Source organism: Porites lutea, chromosome 2, assembly GCF_958299795.1.
Source record: "Porites lutea chromosome 2, jaPorLute2.1, whole genome shotgun sequence".
Taxonomy (NCBI): domain Eukaryota; kingdom Metazoa; phylum Cnidaria; class Anthozoa; order Scleractinia; family Poritidae; genus Porites; species Porites lutea.
The window spans coordinates 40,028,350-40,056,046 of NC_133202.1; the positions used below are offsets into that span (position 1 = coordinate 40,028,350).

Here is a 27,697-nt window from a genome sequence, read left to right on the forward strand (position 1 = left end):
TGTTTTTTGCTTATTGTCAAGAAAATATTTGACTGCCGTGTCGGTTGTACGACACGGCTCCACATGCACAGCCGCTCAGACAGCTTAGTAAGAGTGGGGATGAGGTTGTCAACACCACCCTCCCGTGGACAGTCAACTTGAGTACACACGAAAGCGAGACTCAAACAATGTAGCACCAGTCAACATGGCGGTCGCTGAGGACATCCTAAAAGATCCTTATTTTGCTGACCTAGATATCGACCTGAGTCAGTTTTCCGAGGAAGAGAAGACGGTTATTCTTGGTGTTATGCAAAAAGCTAAAGTTAGTGTGAAGAATAATGGAGATCTTTCTCTTGATTTCAAGTATTTTGCCTGTTAAACATTAGGTTGTAATGATTTTATCGTATCTATCTGAGTCACAATTTGTTCTCTTGGTAAAACAGTTTGTTAACTTTATCTTGTCCTCTGTGGTTTGCGTTATTCATTGTAGGTGTTGGATCAAAAGGATGAAGACAGATTTAGGTGAGATATTTTTGTTTAATAATTATGCCGTAATTATGGGGATTTATTTATTAAATGAGGTCTATAATAGCTAGGACTTCTATTTAATAATCCATTTAATAATATGGTACCGTTTTCAAAGGAAACCGTCAGAGGGACAGCTTAGTAAGTGGACAAATCTCATGAAGGGATGGCAGTTTAGGTGGTTCACGTTAGATCCTCATTCAGGACTACTGGAATATTATGTGGTAAGAACAAGTTATCATATTTTTTACGCAAACAGTGAGCTTAATTAACTTCAATAGTCAGTGTTGAATGCATGATTAACACCTGATTTCTCTTTAACTAATTTAAATATGTACAAACAAAAGAGGTGTCCATTTTGTAACTTGAGTAGTTACTTTGAGCTGCATCTGTGGGGTTTCCTTGGTTATTTTTGAACAAAAGTTGGCATTACACCTAGTGATGAGCATTAAAATCTTAGAGAATAATCTGGGATTTGGAATAAAAATTTGAAATATTATAGGGTGACAAAAATTAGAAATTCACCTTACTAGCCTGCTGATCTGACTAACCTGTTCCTGGCCCCCTGGGGAAAGTGGATCGAAAAATATTTGCTTGCTCCCTTTTTCGCTTTTTGCCCTCTTTTTTTGCTCATCTTCACTGACCAAGAGCCTGGCAAAGGCTAGATCTAAGGTTCTTAATCTAACCTAGAGCCAAACCATTTTAAAACTGGTTTTTCTCAGAAAGGTAACAAACTTGGCAGCCCACTGGGCAACTACATGAAGGGTTTTGATAGCTTTCAAGTAAGTTTAGAGTAAGCCAAAGAAGGTATTATTTAAAGGCTGCCTTTAATAAGCTAGCCTGACGCCAGCACTGGTTTTCCTGCTGAATGACATCTGAGATAGGAGTGCAGAAATTCTGACTGATGACGTGTCACTACCCAGATATGGGTAGTGCTTCTGATTGGTTACGAACTGTTAGCCAAAAACCAACACAAGTGCCCTTCAAATGTAATATTAGTCATTCTATAAGCCATAAACCAACCGTATGAGAGTTTTGAAGTCCATACACTCTGTACGGATCGTAACATGGCTTAATACGTGGACCATTACAATATTGTACAACCCTCAGCAAATCAGATGCAGTACCCAGATCTTGGTGGTGACACGTCATCAGAAGGATGCTATTGTTTGACCCTTTTTTTCAATGCTCGTTTCCTTAGCAGAAAAATGCAATGGTTACAATTAATTACGTCAGGCATAGATATACTACCTTGACTGGATTGTTAGAAATTTTTACCATGCCATTTTGAGTATAAGCTGTTCTCAAATAACATCCTGCCTGGCAAGACTCTAGCTGCAATGTTTACCCATCATCATGTTAGACAAGCCTATCTTTGAAGATAACAAAATAATATTAAGGCAAACTTGTAGAGGACAACACAGGTTGAGGGGTCGATTAGTGAAAACAATAGCATCAATACAGGTGCTTCCTTCCCTCCTCTCTCATGCATGTTTAATGCCTGCCATGCGTGTTAGCATTATACAAGAAGCAAGAGTCATCCTGGTAAAAGATGTCCCTGATTTCACATCCAGATCATTATTTGAGGCTTGTTGATGGCATTAGCCTGTTTGGTAGATGTAATCTAAGTGGGTTAGTAACATCTGTGATGTAGTGCCGATATCCACATTCTGGGCCCCTGAGAGAATTAATGAATTACCGGAAATGCATTTCAAATTTCCCTTTAACCTGACTGGCAAATCGACAGTGGCATTTTTAACAGGCCAATCATGGTGTATACTCAAATCTCAGTACACAGGTGGGGGCCCAGAATAAGGATTTTGGTGCTGTTTCGCAGATGGACTTAACCAGCCACAATATTTTAGTTCCATCTGTGGTGCAGGCTAATGACAGCATGGACAATATGACTTTTAAAACAGGCAATGACGTTGCAGATTTTTTAAGTTATCCTGAGGTAAAAAAAACACAAAGAAACAAACAACTCTGAACATAATTTAAATTAATGTTTGTCTTTTGAAACTAGAAAGACCAATTGACCAAAGAGAAATATTAACTCTGTGCAAATGAATAATCAGGTCATGAAAATATTGGCAATCAGTCATAGATTGCCTTTTTTAAAGAGAGTTGCTTTTCTCACATGATTCATGGTTGACCATATCACATGATAAATAGTGTTACAAAAGTTAATAGTACATGTATTTCATATCTACAGCTGTGGCTGATTTTGTGTTCCTAGTTAAAATTGATCTTAATAGCCATTGAGTCTAAAATCTTACAAAGTACTGTATATTTGTACATGATGGGAAAAATCTTGACCAGTTATTTCTGTGGCTGCAGGATGAAATGTAAATGTTCATTATACTACTCCAACACACAGGTTGGTCAAATATATGTAGCTCTTGACCATTGTCTGTAGCACAGGAAAAAATAACGGATTCCCATTTTTGGATATTTTTGGGTATTTAAAGAATACCCATAAAAATCCCAAATTTGGCAAAGTGAGACAAGTCCCAACCAGGGAATTCCCAACCAAGTTCCCAGATTGGGACTTGTCTCACTCTTCCAAATTTGGGATTTTTGTGGGTATTCTTTAAATACCCCAAAAATATCCAAAAATGGGAATCGGTTATTTTTCCCTGTGTAGGAGAAGAAGTGGTTGCCACATGGAGACCTGAACTTCTCAATTTTTTGTACACATAGTTACTATTTTGTCTTTCTCTCCTGTGTTTATTTGTCTTTAATTACCTTATTTGCCTTGTTCTTATTTTGCTTTCTCACAATAATTTTATTTTGTTTCTTTAAAATAATCTCAATTCAGTCTCTGAGAAATATCTTTAAGTGATTGAATTTGTAAATGGGATAAGCTGATCTTCTCTAATAAATTTGTGTGTGAACAGACTTAAAACCTTCGAACTGAACATTTTGATTATGTTTACCTCCAGGACAAGGAGAAGAAGAAGCTTGGTCCAAGGGGATCTGTTTATCTTGGAGTAAGTGTTTTGATGCCCAAATAATTTGGTTTCTGTTATGTTTGCTGTGTTTTGTTAGTTTTTAATTTCTTACATAAACTCTCTTGTGTTTTTTACTTTTTTCACAGGGGAGTATGATAGCTCCCAGTGATGAAGACTCATTTACATTCACTGTCAGTGCAGCTAATGGTGACATTTTTAAACTTCGAGGTAAGTGGTCTCGACTCTATTACTGGCCTTACTGTACCTCCGCCTCCTTTTATGCATCGGAAGGAGATGCGAACAGGACTCCCTCAAATGGCTGGAAATCAGGAATTAGGTAGATGAAGAACCACTAACTGGATGTGCTACCTCTAAATTGTTATTTATTTATTTATATGTGATTTTGACAAATGGTGAAAACAGTCAAACATTTTAAAATAATTCTGTTCAAAAAATTGAGAAATAAAAAACATATTACACTTGGGTCAGCACCTAGCATTCTGCAGGTGTTAACTGTTGATCACAGCTGCATGTTTTTTCCCATGAATCGATTCCAAGTAAAAACTTTCTATTCTTTTGGAAACCACGGTTATTTCATGATTTTCCCCTGTTTGGGTATACATATATATAATTCTTAACTGGGCCTCTTTCTCCTCAGACATTTGTTAAAAGTGAAACTGGTTAAGTTGGTTTTAACTTGTACATCTACATGTAGCCTGATGTTGAATAGACCCTTTCACCCTCTCTCTCTCCCAGACTTTGAGTGTGACCCATGTCTGTTAAGGGAGTGTTGAGTATGCTGTCTTAAAGTTGACATGTGCATTAGAAAAGAACTATTGATTGTGATCTGAGGGGTTTCTTTTACAAGTGGCTGTCGCATAACACAGGTAATGATTACAGGTCACTGTTTTATTGATTGGCAGCTAAACAAAATAGTTTCCCCTCGATAAAAAAAACGTTGTTGATAGGGATTATGGTAGGAGACACTTCTGTTCTTTTTTATTTATCTATGGCTCAGTGAACTGAGTTCTGACCTGTGGAATGTGACCTGTAAAAAACACCTGCTTAAAGAGATCAAGGAACTATTTACTAGGCTTGAGATAGTTCACTACCAGCTTTGTTATGTTTCAGCCAATGACGCTAAAGAAAGACAAGATTGGATAAACAAACTTCGAAGTGTTGCTGAGTTTCATACATCAAGCATTGCTGAGGTACGTACATCAAAGTTTCAGACAGCCCCAACCAAGTCAGTACTAACACCAAGGCTTCCTTCGACTTGTATCAGTGGGTTAGTCTACTTCTTAAGTCAATAAATAATTGGACCTGATTATCTTGTACGGGTTGAAGAAGTGAATAATTTTCTTAATAAAAACATTTGTTGTACGATTTGTGGAATAGATGTGTGTAAAATTTACACAATAAATATTTAATATTATTATCAATGTTAGCAAAGCATTACTTTGTTTTGAACACCTTTCATTAAGTTAATTGAAATAAAATGTCTATATCTTGCCTTAACCCCAGACTGAATGCCACCTTTTCTGAAGTTAACTACAATGAACAATCTTCTAGAGACAGGTGGAATATTTTAAAACTCTTTCATTTCTAGACCTGGTAAATCACATTTTTTATCAAACCCACTGGCAAAAGTAAAGACATCTGACCATTTTAACCCAGAGATTTTGTCTTATGTCATTACAATTATATTTTCACGAGTGAAGACTGTCCTTATGTAAGTTATACATGTACTTGCCTGTTGAATATTTTTGATTTTGTAGTAGGTGATTTTTACTGATATTATGATATTAGTAAAAGATCTTATCCTAGATCCCAGTAGATCCTATTGAGACTTATCATATTTTTTGTGTAGGATGCTCCCCCACTTTATACCACAACCAGTTTTTCTACACCACCCGCGCCATTGATGGCCCCTCAGAAACACCCAGCCCCGTCAGCTCAATCAACGGGAACGTCTGCTGGCATGGGTACAGAACAGGTTAAATCAGATTCCCCTAAACCAGTCCGCAAACGTTTTCAACTGCCAGAAGAAGTTTTATCAGGAATGGCCCAGATTAGAGATGATTTATACAGAATAGAAGATCAACAGATGATGTTTATTGATCAACTGGAGGTACCTAACCATTACATCTAGTTAAAATTTTTAAATTTTTAAATTTAAAAATAAATTTTTTTAAATTGTTTAAATTTTTAAATCATTAAAATGATTTGTACCAGGTTTTGTATTTGGCTGCTGGTCTGTAAACTTAATGAAATTACAGTTGTTGAAGGAGAAGAAGAGGTTTTCTCGTTTGAGATATAGTGAAGAAGCAGGAAAAGTGCAGGGAGGCAGAAAGAACTACATTCCCACCTGGCTTGCTTTCTTTTTTTTCTCCCTCCCTTCACGTTATCCCCAAACAGAAGGCCTGTTTACAGGCTATATAGAAAATTAAAACTCAGTGAAAAAAATTAACTGTGGATAAAAAAAAGTGTGTGGCTTTACTGAGGAAATACAATCAAGCCTGCTTTATGGACACCCTCTTAATATGGACACCTCATTATTATGGACAGGTTGCTTTGTCCCTGGAGAAGGGGAAAGTCCTTACATTTTCTCTAAATTCAACCTGCTTAATACGGACGCCCCTTTAATATGGACACCTCATTATTATGGACAGTTTGCTTTGTCCCTGGAGAAGGGGAAAGCCCTTACATTTTCACTAAATTCAACCCACTTAATATGAACACCCCCTTAATATGGACACCCCATTATTATGGACAGGTTGCTTTGTCGCTGGAGAAGGAGAAAGCGCTTACATTTTCACTAAATTCAACCCGCTTAATACGGACACCCCCTTAATATGGACTTTTTCAGTGGCCCCCTCGGTGTCCGTATTAATGGGGTTTAACTATAGGAGTTTAAGAAAATATTCTGTAAGCTCTTATGCATTTACTTCCTCGTGCCTTTAAAAAAATAATCATCTTTTTTCTCGCAGTTGGATCCTAAAGGAGAAGAGTCGCTCTTTCCTTTGGAAACAGTAAGTGTTATTGAGATATAAATGAATATTTCAAAATTGACAATATATAGGAACTGTGCCCAGGGTGAAGAATTAAATAAAAGAAGATCATCACAGTTTTAGATGCAACTTTTGCTGCTGCCTATAGAAAGCCTGAAAAACGTCAGGCGTGTACGGGATTTGAACTCTTGACCCCTCTGATACCAGTGCAATGCTCCACTAATTGAGCTAACAAGCCAATTAGGGGTAGGTTGTTGGGTTCTTCCTGGTAGAGAAGAAAACAGTTATTGACATATCGAGAGAATTCATCTTGAATGATCAGATTTAATATTCTCACCACATGTCTAAATGTTTTATCACTGAAATTGCAAGGAGAAACTTAGTCATTATCAGAGGTCAAGGGGTTAAAATTAGGAATTTAAATCTTTCTACCACTAAAACAACAGATTTTTTGTAGCTTCATGATAATTGCTGGGAGCTTTGTTTTTTTTTTTCTATTCATTTTAGGATGTGCTTATTCTGAAGGCGACTGCTCAGGTACAGTGAGTTTGCTTTGTGGATGAATTTCAGTCTTTTGAGTGTGATTGTTGTATACAGTGTTTTCAGCTTTCTTTGAAACCTGAAATGTCATTTTTATTCTTTGTTTAGGCAGCGCTTAGTACTCTTCATCACTGCTTTTCAATTCTCCAAGGACAGGTATTTTTTTTACTATTAATCAATATTGATACTCAAACTTCCCGCCCTGTGCTAAATTCTGGAAGCTGATTGGCTGTTTGGGGTGTGTTAATGGCGTATAACGCATGTTTTCCATACGTTGATGACTTCTTTTCCAGAGTTATTTTATCTTTACTTTCATTTACAATTTAAGCATCTTTCCTCTGAAAGAATATTTTGATTTGTTTACCTCACCGTTCGAACATAAAATATGTCTTTTAACTTTCTACTGCTTTGGCAAGTCGTGGCTTTTGTGATGCAGAGCACTTAATTTGAATACAAGAAGCGTTATAGAATTCTTGTTCGTATTTACCGTGAAATAAACGCAAGTGCTTGATTGTAGAATGAACTTGAAACTCTTTTTACTGCTCTTGGCTACGCCTCATGCGGTATTTGAATTTCTCTTTTCCTTGTTTAACGAGCGCGTGCTAATAAAAGCGTAGGTAGTATAGAGCGAGGCCCGCAATATCCAGCCATTTTGACCCGTGACAACTTTTCTCCTGCGGGACCAACGCGGGAAAGCCCGAGTGGAAGCGTGTAGCCAATCAGAATGCTTGATTCGCCTCGTCTTTGACTGGTGAAGAGGAACAATGGGTTGTTCACTATTTTATTATTTCTTCTCGAAAATTTTCATCATTCCATTATTGCACCACCCAGAAAGGCAATATGCCATTATTCCCTTGTTATTTTTTTTTTTTTCATTATTCCTCTCCAGCCCCCGATCATCTTGCCGATAAAGCACTTGCATCTGTCTTCTCATAAGGATAGTAAGCTACGTTTGAGCGAAATTCTTCCGTAGTTTAGGCTTCTTTTAGAGTCTCTCCATGACGCACGTTACCCTTGTCAAAGAGCCTTTAAAGTTAGAAGTTTTTATTCTGAGAATTCAACCAAAAAACACTTAGTTCATTTCGTGATTACTAGCCAATACCTGGATGTATCTAATTTCCTCAACAATTAAAGCTCACACAATCGTCTTTCTTTATTTCTTAGGCTGCTGATCTTCAGGCTGATACTCCAGGTATGTGTGGAAACCCGATTTCTTGAACCTCAGGAGCCTGGAACAGGTTACTCAGGTTTAAGCGTTCTTAGCGGACGAGATGAGAGTGCGGGAGTATGGATACTTCGAATCTCTTGATAATTCACACTAATACTGTCAACACTGACTTCCTCTTCCCAGACAAACGCTGTAACTTTACCCCCAATTTTTCGATTCTCCCGATAAGTCCAACTAATTTCCTTTCTTCAGAAGAGTCGCAGCACAGTAACCAAACAGTGCTCGAATTTCCCTTTTTTTTTTTTTGGGTGGAGGGGGGAGGGGAGGTACCTTCTGATTGGTTTAAATACTAGCAAAGCAAAAATTAATTCGGAAATTTCTAATCGCTGGTCATACCTCATAAATAGTATATCTATATAGCTATCCCTCCACCCGCCTGGATTTTCCTGACCCCCTTCCCCCCTCTGTTTAAGATTGGACTTACTGTAAGTCTGTCGCAGTTGGCCAGAATCGCTACTCTGACTATATGATAACATGAGTGGATTTCCTCAAAAACTTGTGCATTGAGAATTATAACAATGTTTTACCCTTTTGTCGTTGGCCTTGCACTGAAGCTCAGAAAAATGCAAGGTTTTTAGTAAACGTTCTTGGCTGGCTGAAATTAACGTCGCACTAAAACAAACCCTTAATTTAAATTCTGACTACATAGCCGACATTTGACTCGACCGGGAGTTAATAGCCCTGTTTTGATTGTTGGTTTTTGGCACATTGACCGTTGACTGGTTGAAGGCTGAAGTTAAAGGATTATTTTTTTTGTTGTTCAATTTTAACTCCAAGGCTTTTAAGTGGGATAGCTTTATCATGTTTTTATGTTATTAAATATATATGTATATATGCTCAGGCAACAAACATCTTTTTAAGTTATTTTTTAACTATAGTCACAAACTATTTCTTCTCTTATAAATTTATTATCTTTTAAAGCTTATCTTGTCTAAGGCTTGTGTGATTGATGTCGTTATTTGCATATCTTTTAGACACCCTTAAGTTAAAAATATATTATCTTGTTATGATTTCGTACAAAATCTTGTGGTTTTTGTCAGACAATCGCAATAACCTTTATAACTACTTTTTGGCTTGTATGTTCGTTAGTTGCTACTGGCGATTTCTACTTTTAGAATTAACAAATTAGCCCTGCTTAAAAATCCTTGTTATATGCCTGGTTTTATTTTTAGGGAAGTGAGGTTGTTTTTGAACAACTTGTTAATATAATCTAGAAAATCAAAACTGAAAAAATCAAGAATTCTTTGTTGTGTGGGTCGTTCTTCCACACGTGCCTGCATTCAGAATAAGGTTCACGATTGCTGACGTAACAAACTTTCATAGGGGCATAAATTATTTATTGTTCACAGCCTGAATTATCTCTGTTGAAATGCGTAATCGCCGTGATACTCAATATTCTTTAGTTCGAACTCTCCATTGAATAGTTAGAACGCGCTAGCGAGTTAAAATTGCTCGCTCCGTGGTTTTGTAGATGAGGAAATTCCGTCGAAAGCCGGGTAAGCAACGTCATCTTTTAACAGTTTTGCTCATCTGTATCTCATTTCTTTGTCATTACCGTCATTTCTGCAGCTGGGAATGTTATTGTGCGATCTCTATTATACCCAGAACCGTGTCAAAACTTCCGTTGTGTTTGATTTCTTTGTCCCCGAATCGCCTTTTAAATAAACTTGTGAAACAGTTTTTTTCTTCTCTTGTGGTGAACGAAAGCCACGCACTTTTTCGTGCTAGGGATCGAAATGTGAAAACTAGTTCAGTTGTAGAATCTATTTCGTTCACGGCGAGAGTAATTATTCTTCGATTATATGTCCGCAGTTTTTACAATCGGTACGATCGTTTTCGAGCCAGGTAATTTTATTCACTCCGATAATTTTGGCAATTACTTTCTTATGGTTATCAGGAAGAAAGTTCAACACGAGGTCGTATAATTATTATTTATTGTCGTCGAATTTTTCGTGGGCTGATTTTCGCAATTTACATAACTTTATGCTGAGTGAAAAGCAAAACATTGTCTTACCTGTATAAATAAGTAAAAAAATGACGGTTATTTTTATCTGATTTCAGGACAGGATTGGCCGACCCACGGCGGAGCTTCAGAGTAAGTGTGTATTTCAAGTTGTTTTGTGTTTTTGTGGGTTCATTCCACTTAAAGCTTTCACTTTTCCCCAGTACTCGTTCATCGCAAAAGACTTAACGTTTGCCGTGTCGCTTGCTTTATTAGAACGAACAGGTTGCAATCGTTTTAAGGTTACACAAACGTTTGTGTTTACAAAATTATCCACAGCGTTTGTAGATAAACACTTTCAGTTTCGTTCTGGGTAATACCCTAAAAAAAGAAATACCCTAGGAAAATGGGGATGTTTTCAGCTTGTAAAACGCTCTTACGGCGCTATTTTCCTGCCCTATAATAAATAACCGATCTAAGATATAAAATCAGGAGCCCTCCTGATAAAATACTTTAAAACGATTGGTCTGAAATTGTTTTTTTTAAAGGATATTTTTAAGTCAATAAGCCCATTTCAAATCTTTCATGCTTCGACGATGTTTTGCATATATTTTCTTTGTGTAAGCTATTCATTTTGCTGTCAGGCGGAAGATCGATAGAGAAACCTAGTTAATATTAAGCTTTTTTAAAACTCCATTTTGGTTTGCGTTTGCTCGCTGACATAACCTGTGGTGAATTTTTTATTTCCTCCCGACTTTCCCACCCTCGAAAAAAAAGTAGATAAACAGTAAAATATGAAAATTACATAAATAAGTTACTAAACAAATAAGTGAATATATATAATGAAGTAAATGAATGGATACGTGTGTCAAATTTAAGAAATACATTTAGCCAACTGAAAACAAAACAAAACTAAATAACGCCATTCGCACGTTTCGTTGCCATTTTACTTAATTTGGCGTTAATTGACTGTCGCGTTAATCTTTAATAACCACCTAACCTGTTCCAGGCTCCGAAATAGTTGGGTCATCGAAATCGTGGCTCACGGGCTTTTTCTCTCTTCCTTTTCCCCACCAGTGCTTTTTCCCGCCACTTCCTTTTTCCCGCCACTCCTTTTCTCTTTCACGCGCTCATATTTTCGCGTGCCTTTTACTTACGCGTCATCCTTACTATCTAAAAGAGCCTGAAACAGGCTACCAGGGTAATAATCACCAAAAATCAAACGGATCGAAAGGAAAAAGGAACAGATCTAGAAGAGTAAGCCGAGCGCCCCTATTAGTTAAAGGTTTGCTTTCATAGGCAGGCATGCGCACAACGTACTGCGTAGAAACGCAAGACATGTTTGCTGGATTAGTAATTGCTTGGTGGAAGCTTATAGACTGGGTTAGTGCGCTTGATTTTCCGCGAATAGAAAATTGGGATAACTTTTAGTAGGCCTTCTCCCACTGACAAATCAAATAGCTGTGAGATGAGTAAGGGACATGGAAAGAGGTCTGTTGAACTGAGCAAAGATGTTTTTTTGGGTGACGTACGTCCACTGGTAGTGATTCTTTTTTTCTTTTAATATGCTTTGAAACTACAAAATTTGTATCAGTGAGTCTCTTTTTTGTTATAGACACGATTTGCCGAAAATTTGGGCAAAAGCAGTCAAAAAGTCCCCCCCCCGGTTGACGTGGGTCGCTCAAAACATCTTTGCTTAAGTTCCGCAAACCTTAACTGGGAACGTTGGTTGACGCTACAAAGACCCCTCACTTTCGGGACACCATATATGGGCATGATGGTCAGAGCCTATCACGTGGGAAATGACGTCATAACGGTCGCGTCACACAACGCGTCACACAGGTCGCCCCGGAATTGAATCGCGCAACACGTGTTTTTTATCTAGTTGCCCTGTGTTACGAGGTGGAACGTGGGACCCAATAATAATAATAATAATCATAATAATTATAAGAAAACGCGACTCGTTTCCGGTGTGACCTTTTGTGTGTTGTGTGACGTGACCTCTATGACATCATTTTCCACGTGTTAGGCCCTTAATCAGATTTCTTCTTGACATGTCATCATGACCACATAAGTTGTTCCGATATGCGATAGTGATGGATCTTACTAGTGTTGACAGGATCAGTGAACCTCCAGATGTGTTAATAAAAAGTTTTTTGGTTTTTTATATTTGTTTAGGCTTTTTTCGACAACTGTAGTAGTAGAATTCAGATACCCTGCAACTCCGAAAATAAGCCACGGGGCTTGCTTTTCTTTCAGAGGCCTTTTTTGAGGGCTTATTGTAGGAGGCGAATTTTGCGTTTCAAATTCCCACAGGCTTGTAAAAGTGATAGAGCATTGACTAGAAATTTATGGCAACGTTATCCCTGTGAACGTGCCGACTTTAAAACTCACAGCAATAAACAATAAATTTAAAATTGAATATTTTACACCGTTGATAGCAGTTATTGTTACGTCACCTTTCTTAACACTTGATGCTGACAGTTGAATGCTCTGTTGTCAGTCATAATAATTCACCGTCTTTTTATTGAACTTGTTAAGTCTATTTTAAAATATATGATAACAAATGTTTTACTTTAAAGTTAAATCGTTTAACAGATCTCAAAGCGAGGTCAGCAACCACGCGATGAGTCTTCGACGCTACTTAAGGTAATAGACTAAAAGATTTACATTTCATACTGTTCAGAAGGGGCTGTGTTACCTAGTAACAACCTCGTTCCCAGGCGATGAGTGGCTGGTGAGATAAGGCCTTGGGACGGAGGTTGGTGTGCTAAGTAATCACCTTTAATAGACCTTATTCACGGTACCCGTCATCTTTGCACGCGCTTTAGGACAGTGGGATAAAAGTAATGCCACGTGGTATTTCAGGAGGCAAACAAGTGGTAAAATTTGCTGATGCGAGTAATCGCGGTCGAATTTGTTCATTCTAATAAAACGATACGACGATTTGATAGTCACGCAAAATGTACGATTTGAGTTTCGACACGATTTACTTCATTATTGTTTGCTGTGAGGACATCAACCGGTTTCCCATGGGTCTTTTTCTTGGACATCTACGGTCGCTATTGCATCAAAAGAAGTAACAATGATCACTTTCACCCACAATTTGCCATTTTCTGTTGTCTAGAATAAACAAACTCGACCGCGATTTCTTGCATTGGCTTTTTTTTTCTCACTTGTTTGCCCCCTGAAAAACCACGTGACATTGGTTTTATCCGTCAGTCATTAAAAGATGGCGGGTATCGTGAATAAGGTCAATTAAACTTCATTTTGGGATTTTTCGTTTTAATTTATAAACCACCGCCATAACTTTCTGACTCCTGTCGAGTTTAAAATTACCATTTATAATCGCAACTTAGAACTAACACTAAAAATGAAACCTCTCCACCTATGCCTACTAAAACAATGTATGATCATAACGACGTATATTTTTATTGATCCAAAGAAATCTTGACTCTGTAATGTGCGCCTCTTGCACTCGGGGCGAAAAATGATAAGAAAGACTTGAGGCTTTTTCTTAATCAATTGACCCAAGTCCCCCGATGCCGTCTTCTTTTCGCTTTAAAACGCTGTTGGCAGAAGAAACAATTATTTTCTGGGCAAGTACAGGTCAACTATGCATGCACCAAAATCAGTTTCCCAATAAAAGTGCCATAGTTGGAGCCCGGGAGGGGGGGGGGGGTGCTTTAGGAATTTCTGAGTGGGGATGTGCCGCTGGGACCCTGGAACCCTTAACATATACCAGAGCTAGTTCAGCTGAATTTTGCTACCCTATACTAGAGTAAACTCCCCAAATCCCCCCTATCCTAGAGTAGCTGTTTTCCAGAAACTACTGAGGTCACTAGCACAGTAGTTTAGCCAAAACAAAACCTTATACCACAATCCCTAGTCTACATAAAATCTTCAACCAACTGATCAGTTTCCCGAAAAATGATACCCTATTCTGGACCCAAACGCTCTGATTTATACATGTATACCGTATCCTAGTGTAAACTGCTTGAAAACCATTCCCTTCACAGCGGCACATACCTATATAGCCCATTTATGACAGTACCCCCCCCCCCCCCCCGGGAGTTGGAGCATGTAGTAAGCGATCACCACCCTTAGCGTTGTGATTAGCCGCTTTTTAATACAGAAGTATCGACTGTATTTCGCTTTTGATGTTTGTTTGCGCATGCACACGCGGCAATCAGTTTTACTTTTACTTCTCCTTTTTTTCTGTCAATTTCCTGTCCTTTCATTTTCTCTTTCTCTTAACTGTCGGCTTTTCTCTGCGGACGAAACAAAACAACAACAACAACAACAACAAAATAACAAGAGTAGACTTGCAATTTTAGGAAGGCCAAGCTTTGTCACTCCTATTTTGTTTGTTAATATTTCTGTGATCGCTTTTCATTTGGGCACGCTTCGTGTGTGATATTGGGAGTCGATCCGTTAATTGCACTTAAATGAATAGGCTATTATTAGGATTTGAAGTCAATTTCTATCCAATGACCGCGAAGTATACGTTCTAGTATAAATCACGGCATCGCTATGATAACAGGCGCACGTAAAGATAAATATGACAATAATTTCACAACTAATTGTTCTTTGAACCGAAAATCTTTTAACTGATTCTTAAAAACACTTTTTTAATGGCGTGAAAAGAAACAGATTAACCTCAAGGTGAAAGCCTTCAATAAAGCAATACTAATTAAATCGGGGAGGGGGGGGGGGGGGGTACTCCCTTATAAGGGCTTAATGGGGACGTGCGGCCAGCCTGGGTATGTTTTTCGGGATTTTTGTCTTGAACAGGGTATCGAATTTATCATTTTTTGTCTTAATCAGGGTATCGATTTATCAATTTTTGTCTTAAACAGGATAAATGTCTTAAACAGGGTATCAAAAACCGGAATTCTGTCCTAAACAGGGTAGGAAAATCAGCGATATTTGTCTTAAATAGGGTCAGGGTATGAGGGGCCGCGCCTCCCCATCCAGGGATATATCGAGTACCCCCCCCGGAATTAAATGATAATAATAGACACAACGCGATATGAACGTTATGTTGTCGTACGTAATTTTGTTTTTTCATAAGCGGAGTCTACAATGTGTCATAAATATGTAATGAAAACATGATTTATTTTCTTTGGAGAATCAATATGAATTCTTCAACCCCAGAAAAATCGCCAGGAACAAAATCCTCGTATAAAACCATTTCTCCTCGATTTATCTCCACGAGGTTAGTTTCTATATTTTTCTTCAGAAGTGCGAGCTCAGTGCAACTTATATTAGTCGTATTTAGTATGTCGGTTGTCAACTTTCATGAAATATTTTCGTGAAATCGCGTCTCTTGTTTCGGTGTAAGAACAATAAAATATATTCCCAGTTGACACATGCACACTATTTTAAACCGTTTCCGCATTACTATGACCGTTTTATTTTCTACATAAGTCACTAAAAGGGGTTTATCTTTTCCAAGTTTCAAGGCTCAAGGTGACAAAACGAGCGGAGAGAGTCGACATTTTGGATTTCACAAGGGTCCTTCTACACCAAGGTCACAAAGAAAAGATGAAAAACAGACAGAAACTGTCGAGCAGTCGAAATTGTCATGTTGCCAGAAGGCACAAGCCCAGATGAAATACAATTTACGTAAGTAAAAAGTTAGAGTTATAAAGTGGACTTATTTATAGCATTTCTTTTATTTCTCTCGAATGGATTTTTAAACGGATTTATTCTCAATTCTCCGGCCACAAATTCTCGTTTCAGAAGCGAATCCAGAAAATACAGAAAGAATAGGTCTGGAAACTTGCCAGCTACCTAAATACTATTTACTTATGCGAGGGTAAAAGAACTCTAAGAGTATCTCTATCCAGGAAATGAGGGCAATTTAGGACAGATTTCTCTGAGACTTGAAAATTTCGTTTACAAGGGGGGACAGCGGCCCTCGCGGACGCCCTCTAAATCCGCCCATTCTTTTAAAGAAGAGAACGTTAGCATCAGGTTTCTCATGGGAAACCGTAAGCCGCCAACTGTAGTTTGGAGTTACGCGTTTGCAGTTTCACGTTGCCGGAATTTCAAATTTTAGCGAGCCGTTCATTGTTTAGTGTCGTCATGTTATTTTTCGTCAAGTCGAACTGCATCAAGCACTTTTATCGCCCCCGAGAAATGAATAATGCATTAATTCGAGTTCAAAAATCTAACTAGCACATCGCAAGCGGTTATAGAAAGCTACTTTCTTGCCTTTAAACGTGAGGCTGTACAATTTTTAGTGGCAAAACCCTGCCGTAAGTCACCTACCTCTAGAAGCCCTGCTAGCCGTTCAAACGTGAACTACAGACTACTAACGCGACCGTGCTCACGTGACATTCTCAGGTTTGCAGTTTCCCATGAAAACCTGATGGTAAATGTCTCTAGCGTCTAAGTATAATTCTCTATAGAGGGCCAAAACAAATATTCTAATTTTGTTGTGAAGGAACCAAACCCTGAACCGTCAACTTGTGAAGGTCGAAACGTTGATTATTGTCTTGAATTTATATTGTAAATGACACACTTATAAAGCCTATACAAGCGAGGACACCGCCACAACTCCTCCCTCTGGCTGAGGATTCATACATACTACTTTGTTCTTGATAAACAAATCTAGAACAAATTGTAACCCCACTGAAATTTATTTCTATTCATTTTAATAATAATAATAATAATAATAATGTAATATTTATTTTGCGCAAAATACATGTAAATATGATCAAATGCGCATTACATGAAAGTAAATTATCGACATTAAAAAAATAAAAAAATTCATTAAAAAAAATAAAAAAAAGCAATGGATCTATAAAAATATAGTATATACATAAAAAATATCCTAATAAAAAGCTAATCTAAAAAAATGGGTCTTAAGTAAACCTTTAAACCTATGAAAATTGGGCTCATTTCGTATTTGTGATGGTAACCCATTCCACAGTTTAGGTGCCTCATTTTAGTACAGTTTCTTGGCAGGTATACTTGCTTATACCTTTTCACTGACCTGCAGGTTGCTGTAGTCTCCCTCCCAGCCGTTTTTCAGTGTCTCGTCACGTAACGCTCCTCCCCAAGGAGTAGAAGGAGCGTTGCGTGACGAGACTAAAACGGTAGCGAGGGAGACTAATGTAGCTGTTATCTGGAATTTTAGTTCACGGAGATGAGGAGTCTGATGAGGAAGCTTACTGTACGGGCGAGGAGCCTGAAAACCAGTCAGTGGAGGAACATAAAAGTGTTATATTACATCTTCTCTCCCAGCTCAAGCTGGGAATGGACCTTACAAAGGTGAGCTGGCGTCATGTGACTGGTTTATTTTTATCCCAAGTAAATGTCGTCATTTTTTTCCAAAATTGATTTTGGATAGTTATACAGAACATTAGTGTGGCCAGGGGTGTGGTAAAGTTGTAATTGTTTTAGTCGAATGCCAGGGAGTCTCCAGCTTTAGTTTTGCTTTTACGTCACTGAGAAGCTGAAAGAAAAAAATTGCGGGGAGGTGTAATTGCGTTGGTTTGTTTTTACGCGCCCTACCTCGAGTAACATAGCAGTACAGATAGGATTCCTTGAAGATTCTCATACTGCACTCACCTCGTCTCATCTAACAAATAATTTAAGTATACTAAAATTTATTAAGCCTGCAATTCAACTGGTTCGATCATTTTTAAGCGCCAACAGAGGTGTGAAATTGAAGGAAATACAACTGTACCGTTAGTTTACATGCTACAAGTTATTCGACACGCCAGCTTAACCCTCTCACTCCCAAATACTGTCAAAGTCGAAGTTCAACAAAATTTCCAAATTGATTTCGTAAAATGCTGAAAAAACAAAGTACTACTACTGATGTGAAAGCAGTGCCCAAGAGATTTCATTTGAAAATCTCTACTTCTGAGTTCTAGTAACATCATAGGATTTCATCCAAAGACTCAAAAGTTAGAACTACCTTACAAAACTCTATCATTGACTCTGTCAGTAAGAGGGTAAACATTCTTCTCTTTTGATTATACTCTTCAGGTCGTTTTACCGACGTTCACCTTAGAGCCGCGCTCGTTGCTAGAGATGTACGCCGATTTCTTTGCTCATCCCGATCTGTTTGTAAAGTAAGTATTGACTTATAACGCTAACGGCCGATTCACAAATACTGATTTATGGTGTCTATGTTGTGGTTCAATTTTATCCTTGGTTGAAATTTTATTTCCCTTTTTTATCATACATTATCATTATCATACATTACCATCTATTATCATACATTATTACTATCCTACATTATCATATCCCAAAACAAAGGGAAATAAAATTGAAACCAAGGATAAAATTGAACCACAACATCTATTTACAAACATTTCTTACTCGTTTTGTATTGGGATCTTAGCAATGTTTTTCGTGCTTTGATTGAGAGACTGGTTCTGTTTTTACTTGTTTTTCCCGCCTAAATGTATTTCTTCTTCTCAGAATTCCTGATGGACTAACCGCCGAGGATAGAATATTAGCTGTTTTAGAGTTTTATTTAACCTCCTTCCACGCTGGAAGAAAGGTAAATTCATGAAGAGATGATTTTGTGCCAGGCACTAATGCAAAATTCTGTTTGGTAATTTGTAGATGGCAATGGTCTTATTTCGCTTTTCAGTTACTTCAAAACAGTCGCCCCTTAACCCTTTAAGCCCCAATATCCACATACAAATTCTCCAAACTGACCTCCATACATTTTCTTCAAGAATTAGTTGAGAGAATTTGATAGCAGATCAAAGCATTTTCTCTTTAGTGATCATTTCATAAATTCTCATAACCTAATCTCTTGACAAGGTATGAATATTGTTGGGAGAAAATTGATGTTGGTCACCGTTGGGACTTAAAGGGTTAATCGTGAGCTGCCTGTGTAGGAATTGTTGAGTTCTTTGATACCAACCTTCGAACAATTTATTATTTCAGGGCGCTTTAGCTAAGAAACCTTACAATCCCATATTAGGAGAGACGTTTTATTGTTCGTGGAAAGTGCCTTTTAGAGCAAACCCACCCAAGCATACAACAAACAGTCACGTCGATCATGCTACGACTGCTACGGAGGACGGGAAGGTTACTTTTGTTGCCGAGCAAGTATCCCATCATCCTCCGAGTGAGTAGCTTCAAAAGGTTTAGAGCCGAGTTTATCGACATTCACATTCCAAAAACGTTCAACTTGTGTTACAAGAGTTGAAAAGCGATGTTGCGAGTTTGACCACCCACGGTCAAACCTGTCTTGCAACAAATCAGGTTGTTGCGGGTTGCGAAAAGTTGTTGCAGAAAGTAGAGAGTAATTCTACTTTTTGCAACAAAATCTGTCTATGTTGCGCATTTTACGGGCCTAAGGGAAACTTGTTTTGCAGCAAGTTACGTAACGCCACTGTAAGGCGTGACTCCCGCACAATTTTATCCAATTAGAAGTCAGTATTTACTCAACTTACAGTTACCTTTATTTGTTGCAAGACAGATTTCAACGTGGGTAGTAAAACACGCAACATGCTTTTCAACACGTTCTGCAGCAATCTTGCGAAACAAGTTGCACGTGTTTGTTACTCGTTTTACCGTGGCTTAAATTATTATATAAACACCAATGAAATACCAGGTGAGCTTTCGCGCGAAAACTTGATATCTTCACATGTGAAAATAACATGTTATCTTCACATGTGAAAATATCACCTTTGCTATGGCTACGTAATAAATCGCGCCTTTCACACCAAAAAACTATTAAGTGAAATGGTTTGGTATTTCATTGGTGTTTATATAATAAATAGAACATTACATGGCCGCTTGGAGATACGAAATTTCTCTTCTCATGTTGAAAAATTATTTCACGAGTGAGCGGCGCCCACTCGTGAAATATTTTATCACTCGAAGAGAAATTTCGTATCTCCGCGCGGCGATGTAATATCCTCTATTTATTTAAATCATATTTAAATAATCTACGTAAAACTAAACTCTTTGTGTAATACTTAAAAAAACTCATTGATGGTGACTGGCTATTTTGTATTAAAAATGATCAGTTGGAGTTGGTGTCACAAATTCTTCGGTGAGGGAGTTCCATTCATTGTTTGTTCTTGGAAAAAACGAAAACTTAAAAACATAAACTCTATAATTATAATACGGGGCTTCTATGGGTTCTTGTTTCACTGTTGGGTTCCAAATAATTTTCCGCTGGGATGTCGGCTCATTAACGGGTTAGGGGTGGGGAGAGTTTGTACAGAAAGGAGAGTCAGCTATATAACAAGAGTTTCTGCAGTGCTAAGTAACCCAGTTTACAGATCGTCGAAAGTGTTGGATGTTGGTAAAGTTTACGCTTTGTGTTTATTTTCAGTCTCCGGATTTTACGCTGAATGCCCGAGTAAAAAAGTCTGTTTTAACGCTCATATTTGGACGAAATCGAAGTTTTACGGAATGTCTATTGGTGTGGTGAACCATGGAGGTGGTAAGCGAGTTGATAATCTAATTCTCCAAGACTTTTATTGCCGGCGATGAGAGTAAACGAAAGTTTGTCTCAAGCATTTGTAGGAATTTGTTAAGCGGGGAATGTCGTGTGCTGTTGGGTTACCACTAACTGCCTTAAGGTAGATTTCAACTGTCGCGTAATTTTTACGTGCGTACGCACGTAAATAAAATAGAGACATTGTATGAAAGGTCACGCGTATACGGAAAAGTTGAACCTCGCTCAACTTTTACGTTTACGCGTGACCTTTCATACATTACCTCTATTTCATTTACGCACGTAAATTTTACATGCGTTCGCACGGAAAAATTACGCGATGGTGGAAATCAACCCTTATCTCCAAGTCAATTTTGTCAATTTTGTTAGAAATCATGGAAATGTACACTTGCGAGTAGCCTGCATCACAGACGGAATCTAACCCCGGTTAGTAACGTCTGCGCAAGCAACGCCTAGATCCTAGTTCTGGTCCCCAACGGACTTAACGAATTATAGGAAGTGCCTTTTGAAATTTTCTTCAACCTGATTGGCTAATTGTGGCTTTTTTAACAGGTCAATCATGGCGGGTACTCAAGTCCTGGTACACAGCTGGCCGGGGACCCAGCACGAGGATTTCGGTGCTGGCTCGCAGACGGACTTGACCAGGAGTCAATTTAATAAAACTGTACCGAGTGTGATTTACAAATGTAGCCTTTTTTCAGACTCTTAAGCAATGGCTGCGCTTGTAAATTACACTTGTAAAAGTTGTTTTAAATGTGACTCTTGAGGTTAAGTTTCGTTTGTTGCGGAGGCTAACTTTCGTGAACAAGCATAGTTTTTGCTGATTAAATATCACGTCTCGCAACGTTCCTCGCTGCCGGATCCCGTTGAAGATACTGATGCTCCATAGTCCATTCCTCTTTTTGTTTTCTTATCTTATTCGTTGCTATATCCTTTTTCTGCCCAGGTGTTATTTCTCTGTTAGAGCACAACGAAGATTATGTCATAACATTTCCAAGCACTTATTGCAGGTATCTACTGTCATATTAAAGAAACTGATGTATTATAGTATCAATCATTGTTCCAAACTTTTGCTAGACCTGTTTTAGTCTTTCCTGGAAAGAGAGCACTCAACAGTACTGTAAATCTATTAATCAGTACAATTTATGCTGCTAATGGAAACCCCAATGCATTCTAAAGCGAAAATACCATAAGCTATAATTTATAATTAAGAATACTTCAAGAATATTTTCAGCCTAAAATCGACAGGAAATTACGACTATTCAGCCTGGGCCGGAAAAACAATATTCTCATATAAAAAAGGAGCGTTATGAGTAGAATCTCTGTTCTCGCCTATTGGCATCATAGTTAACAATGTTGGCTTCAGTTTCGTCAGTGGCGGTTTACCCTGGCCTGATAATGGTGAGACCACTGCAATGGATTAATTTAACTTTACCTAAAGTTCTTAAAGCTCCTTCTTTTGCTCGGAGGTATTCCGTAACATTTTTCCTAATGCTTGAAAAAAAAAAAACAAATGACGTAGGACAGTATCTTTAAGCTACTAGTTATTTTCATGGAAACGCACTTACAGTCAAGCCAGGCAAAGCGTACCTCCCCAAGATTCCATTATTTATTATTCGAAAGTCGAATCCGTTGGTAGTTGTAGATTTCAGATTGATCTCTGCATTCTTGCAAGCGTAATGAGCCGTGAATTCACACGCGAGGTAGTTATGAAATTTCTTCCAGCTCAGTTTTGCTGAATTTAATGTAAATGTCTTCGAAGAAATTTTATGCTTTCGAAGATTTGCAATCTAACCAAATATAGAGAAGCTCTCGTAAAACATTTACTACTCATTACGCATGCAGGAATGCCGTTTTGAATTTGACACTAGTTACGGGAACGACTAACGGATTCATTTTTCAAATAATCGGCAATTCATTAATAGAATCTTTTGGGGTACGCTTGACCTGCCTTGATTGTAAGATAACAGTATCATGCGCCGTGAAGGGGAGTAAGGGATGGCGCAGTGGTGAAAGCGCTCGCCTCCCACCAGTGTGGCCCGGGTTCAAATCCTTCAACAACGCCCTATGTGGGTTGAGTTTGTTGTTGGTTCTCTCCTTTGCTCCGAGAGGTTTTTCTCCCGGTACTCCGGTTTCCCCCTCTCCTCAAAAACCAACATTTTCAAATTCCAATTCGACAAGGAATCAGGTAGTCGAAGAACCACTTTGTGGATACGCTACCTCCAAATATTATTTATTTATTTATATCTACTTATACTTGTCTGCTTTCTGTGCTAACCTTTAGATCGATTTTAACTTTTCCCTGGGTGGAGTTAGGCGGCAAAGTTAACATCACGTGCGCTAAGACAGGTTACAACGCTTCGATCACGTTTCACACCAAGCCGTTTTATGGCGGTAAACTTCATCGCGTCACGGGTGAAGTTAAGAACACTTCAACAGGACGGGTCATCTGTAAAGTTAATGGCGAGTGGAATGGAAAAATAGAAATCAGCTTCACAAGTCACCAGGTTTGTGGTTATTTAAAAGCTTCTTTTTTCAAACTGAAACCATACAGGTGACTTGTACTTTCACAAATTGCCTATAAGTCTCTCATGTAAGAGGCTCGGTGAACACTGAATTTGTTGTTTCTCCTTTAGGAAGAACCAAAAATCATTGACACCAGAGAACTTCCAGTTTTTCGAAAGAGAGTTTGTCCGGAATCAAATCAAGGCGAGTGCGAGTCGCGACGCTTGTGGCATAAAGTGACGCATGCACTTAAGAATGACGACATCGAGTCTGCAACGTCAGCAAAACACGAGGTAAGTTTTCATTAGCGTATCCCAGCGTCCTTTTTGGGCTCGAGAATTTTTAGCCAATTAACTTACAGAATTACCTCCTTTATTGAAATATAGACGACTAGAAATATATGTATTTCTTTCTACACCTCAGCTCTCTGTGTAATTTTGGGTATGATTGTAAAAGGCGCATACTAAACGCGGTTCCAAGTTGTGGAGGCTAATTTATACATTAAGAGACGAGCTTAGTAATGAGATGGGTTGTTGAAATTCCAAAGCGCCCCGCATGTCTACTGCACACTTGCAAGGCACGGCTATCTCTTTTTCAGTCGTTGAACGTCTTCCCATTCTTGGCACCGGTTACTTTAAGCGAGGCGCGGTTTCGATAAATTCGTACGGAAGACCACCGCAGTCATGCGGATCTTTCAGCATCGCAAGAGGTTGTGACAAAGTAACATCGACCTACGGGAGGGTTTGTGTTCAGCGGTTTTCGTGAAAACAAGGGTTTGTGGGGGTTGCTCAGTCTCGTGGGCTCACAAAACCTCCCTTAGGTCGATATCGCATGAGAGTGGGAGAAGGGGGATTAAGGGGGTCGGAAACTCCCGCCTTCCATACCTTGCATTTCCGGCTCCCGCCCTTTTTTCCTTGACTTCCTCCCCTTAGCCAAGTTCTCTCCCGCCTCCCATACCCCTCCCGTCCCCTATTTGCCCGGTCTTTCTGCCCCCTGTCCTCCCCTGCATGACAAGTGTTTTCATGTCAGTTCTTAATCGCCTAAACACATTTGGACGACTATATGGAAACTAAGCTTGACGTGACATCCGTTTTTTTGGTCGATTGTTATGGATATAAAGTGCAAGTAAATAATGATCAATTCGCTCTGCAAAAGAATCTCCTGCGATTGAGTGCGCGTCTAAGGTTTTAGTGATTTGGTTTAGGGCTTTCCGCTGATAGAGGCTTGATGCCCCACTAAATTTTCATTTCTAGCTTGAGGAAAAACAAAGAAAAGAAGCCAGAGAGAGAAAAGAAGCTGGTGTAGAATGGAAAACAAAGGTTAGTTGTTCTTCATTCATATAAAATTTACCATTAGAGAATTCAAAAAAGGACTTAACGCAAATCGCCACGGCGACCTCAACTACGACGGTCGTGGATGCGGAGTCCTGGAGAGACTACGTCTCTGTAACCCGCCAAATTTCAACTTTAAGGAAACAATGACTACGCCGCTTCGCCGTAGCAGAGGTCGCCGTTATGATGTTCTTAAATTTCCTAATGACAAGTGGCTAAAATAATGGTACAATGTTGTCTGTAAAGACTATTGACGTTTCTTCTTATTTTACGGTACATATTTACAAGGGAGGTAAGCAAACCATACACCTATAACTCATCTAACCGGGGCAATTTTCCTCCGTCATACGTGACCAGTAATCTTGAAACTGAATAAATTTATTCAAGTTTTGAACAAAATTTTTAAACCTTCCACTCTCCAGTCAACCGCTCTACCGACAGGGCAAGTCGTGCAGCTGTTAATAGTACTGTACGTAAGGTCCGAGTTATGTTCATATCTAGACATAAGTGCCGTGGATAACAACGTGACTGGTAAAACTTAAGTGATGCTTGCTTGAATAGTCATGTCCTTAACTCATGAGCCCCAGTTTTGAAAATTGATATGGTTAAAATCTGCCTCAGCTAGTCAGAAGCACTACCCAGATCTGGCTAGTGACACGTCATCAGTTTGGAGATTCTGTGCTCGTTCCTCAGACCTCGGAAACCACCGTTGATGACGTCGCGAAATGTTGACTTTTTCTCAGGCTATTCCTGTTCTCAATTTTAATACGAATTTTTGATAGTGTTGCTCGAATGATGACATGAGTTTCACTACCATCTCATATCTTGTTATTTTTTTTTTAGATCTTTCATCGTCACGGAGACGGTTGGATGTACAGTAATCACATGAAACATTTGGTGAAGCCGAGTGATGAAGAAAATTCTGCCGCAGAATCCGTCGATGTAACTGAGCGATAATTCACTATGTCCTACCTTCATAGATAGTAGTAACATCGCTGTGGGTTCTTTTAACAAGGCTCAAGTTTATAGTTCAACCAAGGCGTTGACTGTCTGCTGAAAGAGCGATCTCTTTCCTTTGGTTGACACAGGCTGCCCATGTGAGAAACTCTAGATAGACTTAACCTGAGATCGGGCTCTATTTTCGTTTCGCTTCGAAAATAGCATTCCGGCGGGCAAGGAGAATGTATGAGAACCGCTAAAACTGGGCCTGATCTCAGGTTAGGATAGACTGCACGCAGTTTCTCTTTTTCTATAGATTCATGGAGGGGGTAGGGGAGAGGGACAGACGCTCGTGAAAGCGGCACGCGCATGATGGTTTGCGTGTCTCACGGACTAAGGAAAAAAAAGAGGCTACTCGTAGTCTAAACTCTGGATGACAACTATACATTGTACAAATGATACATTGAAGCTGCCACGCGTTACATAATTGTTTTCATCGTTCATTAAACGAGTTGTGATAACAATCAAAACAAAAGCAGTAATGCCAGTACAGGTTAATAGACAAGCCGTGAGAATAAAAAAAATGAAAAAAATTTTCAATTTTCGTGCTGCCTCATTGTTTTAATTTTTTATAAAAATGATTTTATTAAATTTAAACCAAAACAAGCGAACTAGTAAGTGAGCGTTTTTGAGATCAAGTTCTTTCTCTTTGAAGTATAATTAACGCAAGTTTTTTTTTTCTTTTTTATAATTTAGGGCAAGGCGACGTCATACGCTTATGATCGATTTTGTCTTGAACTGAATTGTAACTCTTCTACTTAGATCAAAAAACAGCGTTTTACCGCTTAAGGAGATTTTGAAAGGTTATAAATGCAATACAACCAGTAGGCGGAGGTATTTAAGCAGCCTTCTAGACCTTTCTTTGATTTGCTCTTTATTGTTTGTGATTTCTTGAGTTTGCTTAACAACTGGCAGTGAAGTGGAAGTAAAAATAATTATGATTCCCTTGTACTGTTCTGGGAATTCCGTCGTCTGGAACACAACACAGAGTGTAAATTCTTTTTTATGGTCTTTTCACTGGTTAATTAATAGGAAAAGCATGCACATGTATGCCTTGTCCGATGTAACACAAATAGAAAGTATGATGCCTCTTTGGGACTTGTAACTAAACACTATACATGTAATTAGGTGAAAAACGAACGTGTTATGCGAACGCTGGTGAGTAGACAGTTGCAAGACATTCCCTGAAAACGTTTCGGTGGTGGAATATTCGTTTAACTAATCGGACGTTCATAGGCGGAACTCGTGGAGGTCGGATGAACACTCGAAATCCAGTTCTTTTGTCCAAGAAGTCCTGTGCCACTGACTCGCTGCACGACCAATTTTGTGGATGAACATGTCGTGTGGTGTCTAAATTCAATGATTTGCTAGGAACCGAAGACACAAAAGTAAGCCAAGACATTCATGCAAGCCAAGACACAAAAGTAAGCCAAGTACCTCAGGTACGCCAAGTAACTGAAGTAGGCCAAGACACAAAAGTAAGCCAAGTACCTTTTTTTTTTTTATCAATGTTGATTAGTTATCTGACTTACGAAATTCTGTATTCTTAAACCTTGCTATTGTACTAGATGGTACTCGGGGGAGGCGGGGGCGTACTCCCTTATATGGCCAATACGGGGATGTGCCTCTGGACACAGCATTGTCCGAGTACAAAATCTAGACACACTAGACACAAACGAGCTATTGTTAAAAGGCATTTAATTTCCACAAATCGTAACATCCATCCTTACATCATTCAAGTAAGGACACCAGGAAAGTTCAAGCTTTCCTTTTTAGATCTTATAACAGGTCGACACAACACCGTCCTTGTCTAACGCGCAACCTTAAAAGAAGTAATAGTGGCTTCCATAATCAGGCCAGGCCTGTAACACTGTCGAACCACAACAGAAACATAAACACGAAATCCGATTAGTCGCTGGCCAATACCTTTGTATGTACCTGTTTTTATAAAACTCACGTGGGGTCATACACTGAGCCGGCTGACCATTTGGTCCATTATTCTCTCTTGATTTGGTCCCATATAGGAACAAAAGGAGTATCATTCCATCTTAAAACAATTTTTTTCTATGAAGCCCTCTGAGGCAAATACCGTGGGGATAGTAAAAAATTCTCCTTCCCCGCGTACTACACGTGAGAGCTTGCAATTCTTCCGAGAGTGCTCAGGATTACTTTTTTCCACAAAATGGAAAGGATAATAAACCAAATCATCCATTACTTCTTGAATTACCCTATCTAAGGA

The 27,697-nt window shown here is 38.7% G+C and overlaps 1 protein-coding gene across 2 annotated transcripts; it reads left to right on the forward strand.

Moving 5' to 3' along the window:
* The first annotated feature begins 148 nt into the window (after positions 1 to 148).
* LOC140928603 (oxysterol-binding protein-related protein 11-like) lies at positions 149 to 25,965 on the forward strand. 2 transcript variants are annotated; one of them, XM_073378377.1, is made up of 24 exons: positions 149 to 301; positions 470 to 501; positions 623 to 728; positions 3,447 to 3,494; positions 3,602 to 3,683; positions 4,587 to 4,666; positions 5,326 to 5,586; positions 6,446 to 6,487; positions 6,974 to 7,003; positions 7,115 to 7,162; positions 8,171 to 8,198; positions 10,296 to 10,329; positions 12,775 to 12,825; positions 15,635 to 15,804; positions 17,324 to 17,457; positions 18,181 to 18,266; positions 18,619 to 18,700; positions 19,096 to 19,279; positions 20,498 to 20,608; positions 21,570 to 21,633; positions 22,908 to 23,130; positions 23,260 to 23,421; positions 24,382 to 24,447; positions 25,303 to 25,965. In XM_073378377.1, exons 1-24 carry the CDS (start codon positions 185 to 187, stop codon positions 25,414 to 25,416), a joined length of 2,355 nt encoding a protein of 784 aa, XP_073234478.1. In that variant the 5' UTR covers positions 149 to 184; the 3' UTR covers positions 25,417 to 25,965. The 2 variants fall into 2 exon arrangements, with proteins under 2 accessions (XP_073234478.1, XP_073234477.1); XM_073378376.1 differs by lacking the exon at positions 12,775 to 12,825 and having other exon boundaries at positions 169 to 301.
* Positions 25,966 to 27,697: the final 1,732 nt, after the last annotated feature.

Coding starts and splice junctions, on each gene's coding strand:
- LOC140928603 (XM_073378377.1), top strand. CDS start 185: ATGGCGGTCGCTGAGGACATCCTAAAAGATCCTTATTTTGCTGACCTA. Junction 7,163..8,170: donor TTTCAATTCTCCAAGGACAG/GTATTTTTTTTA, acceptor TTTATTTCTTAG/GCTGCTGATCTTCAGGCTGA. Junction 20,609..21,569: donor TGTGGTGAACCATGGAGGTG/GTAAGCGAGTTG, acceptor TTTTCTGCCCAG/GTGTTATTTCTCTGTTAGAG.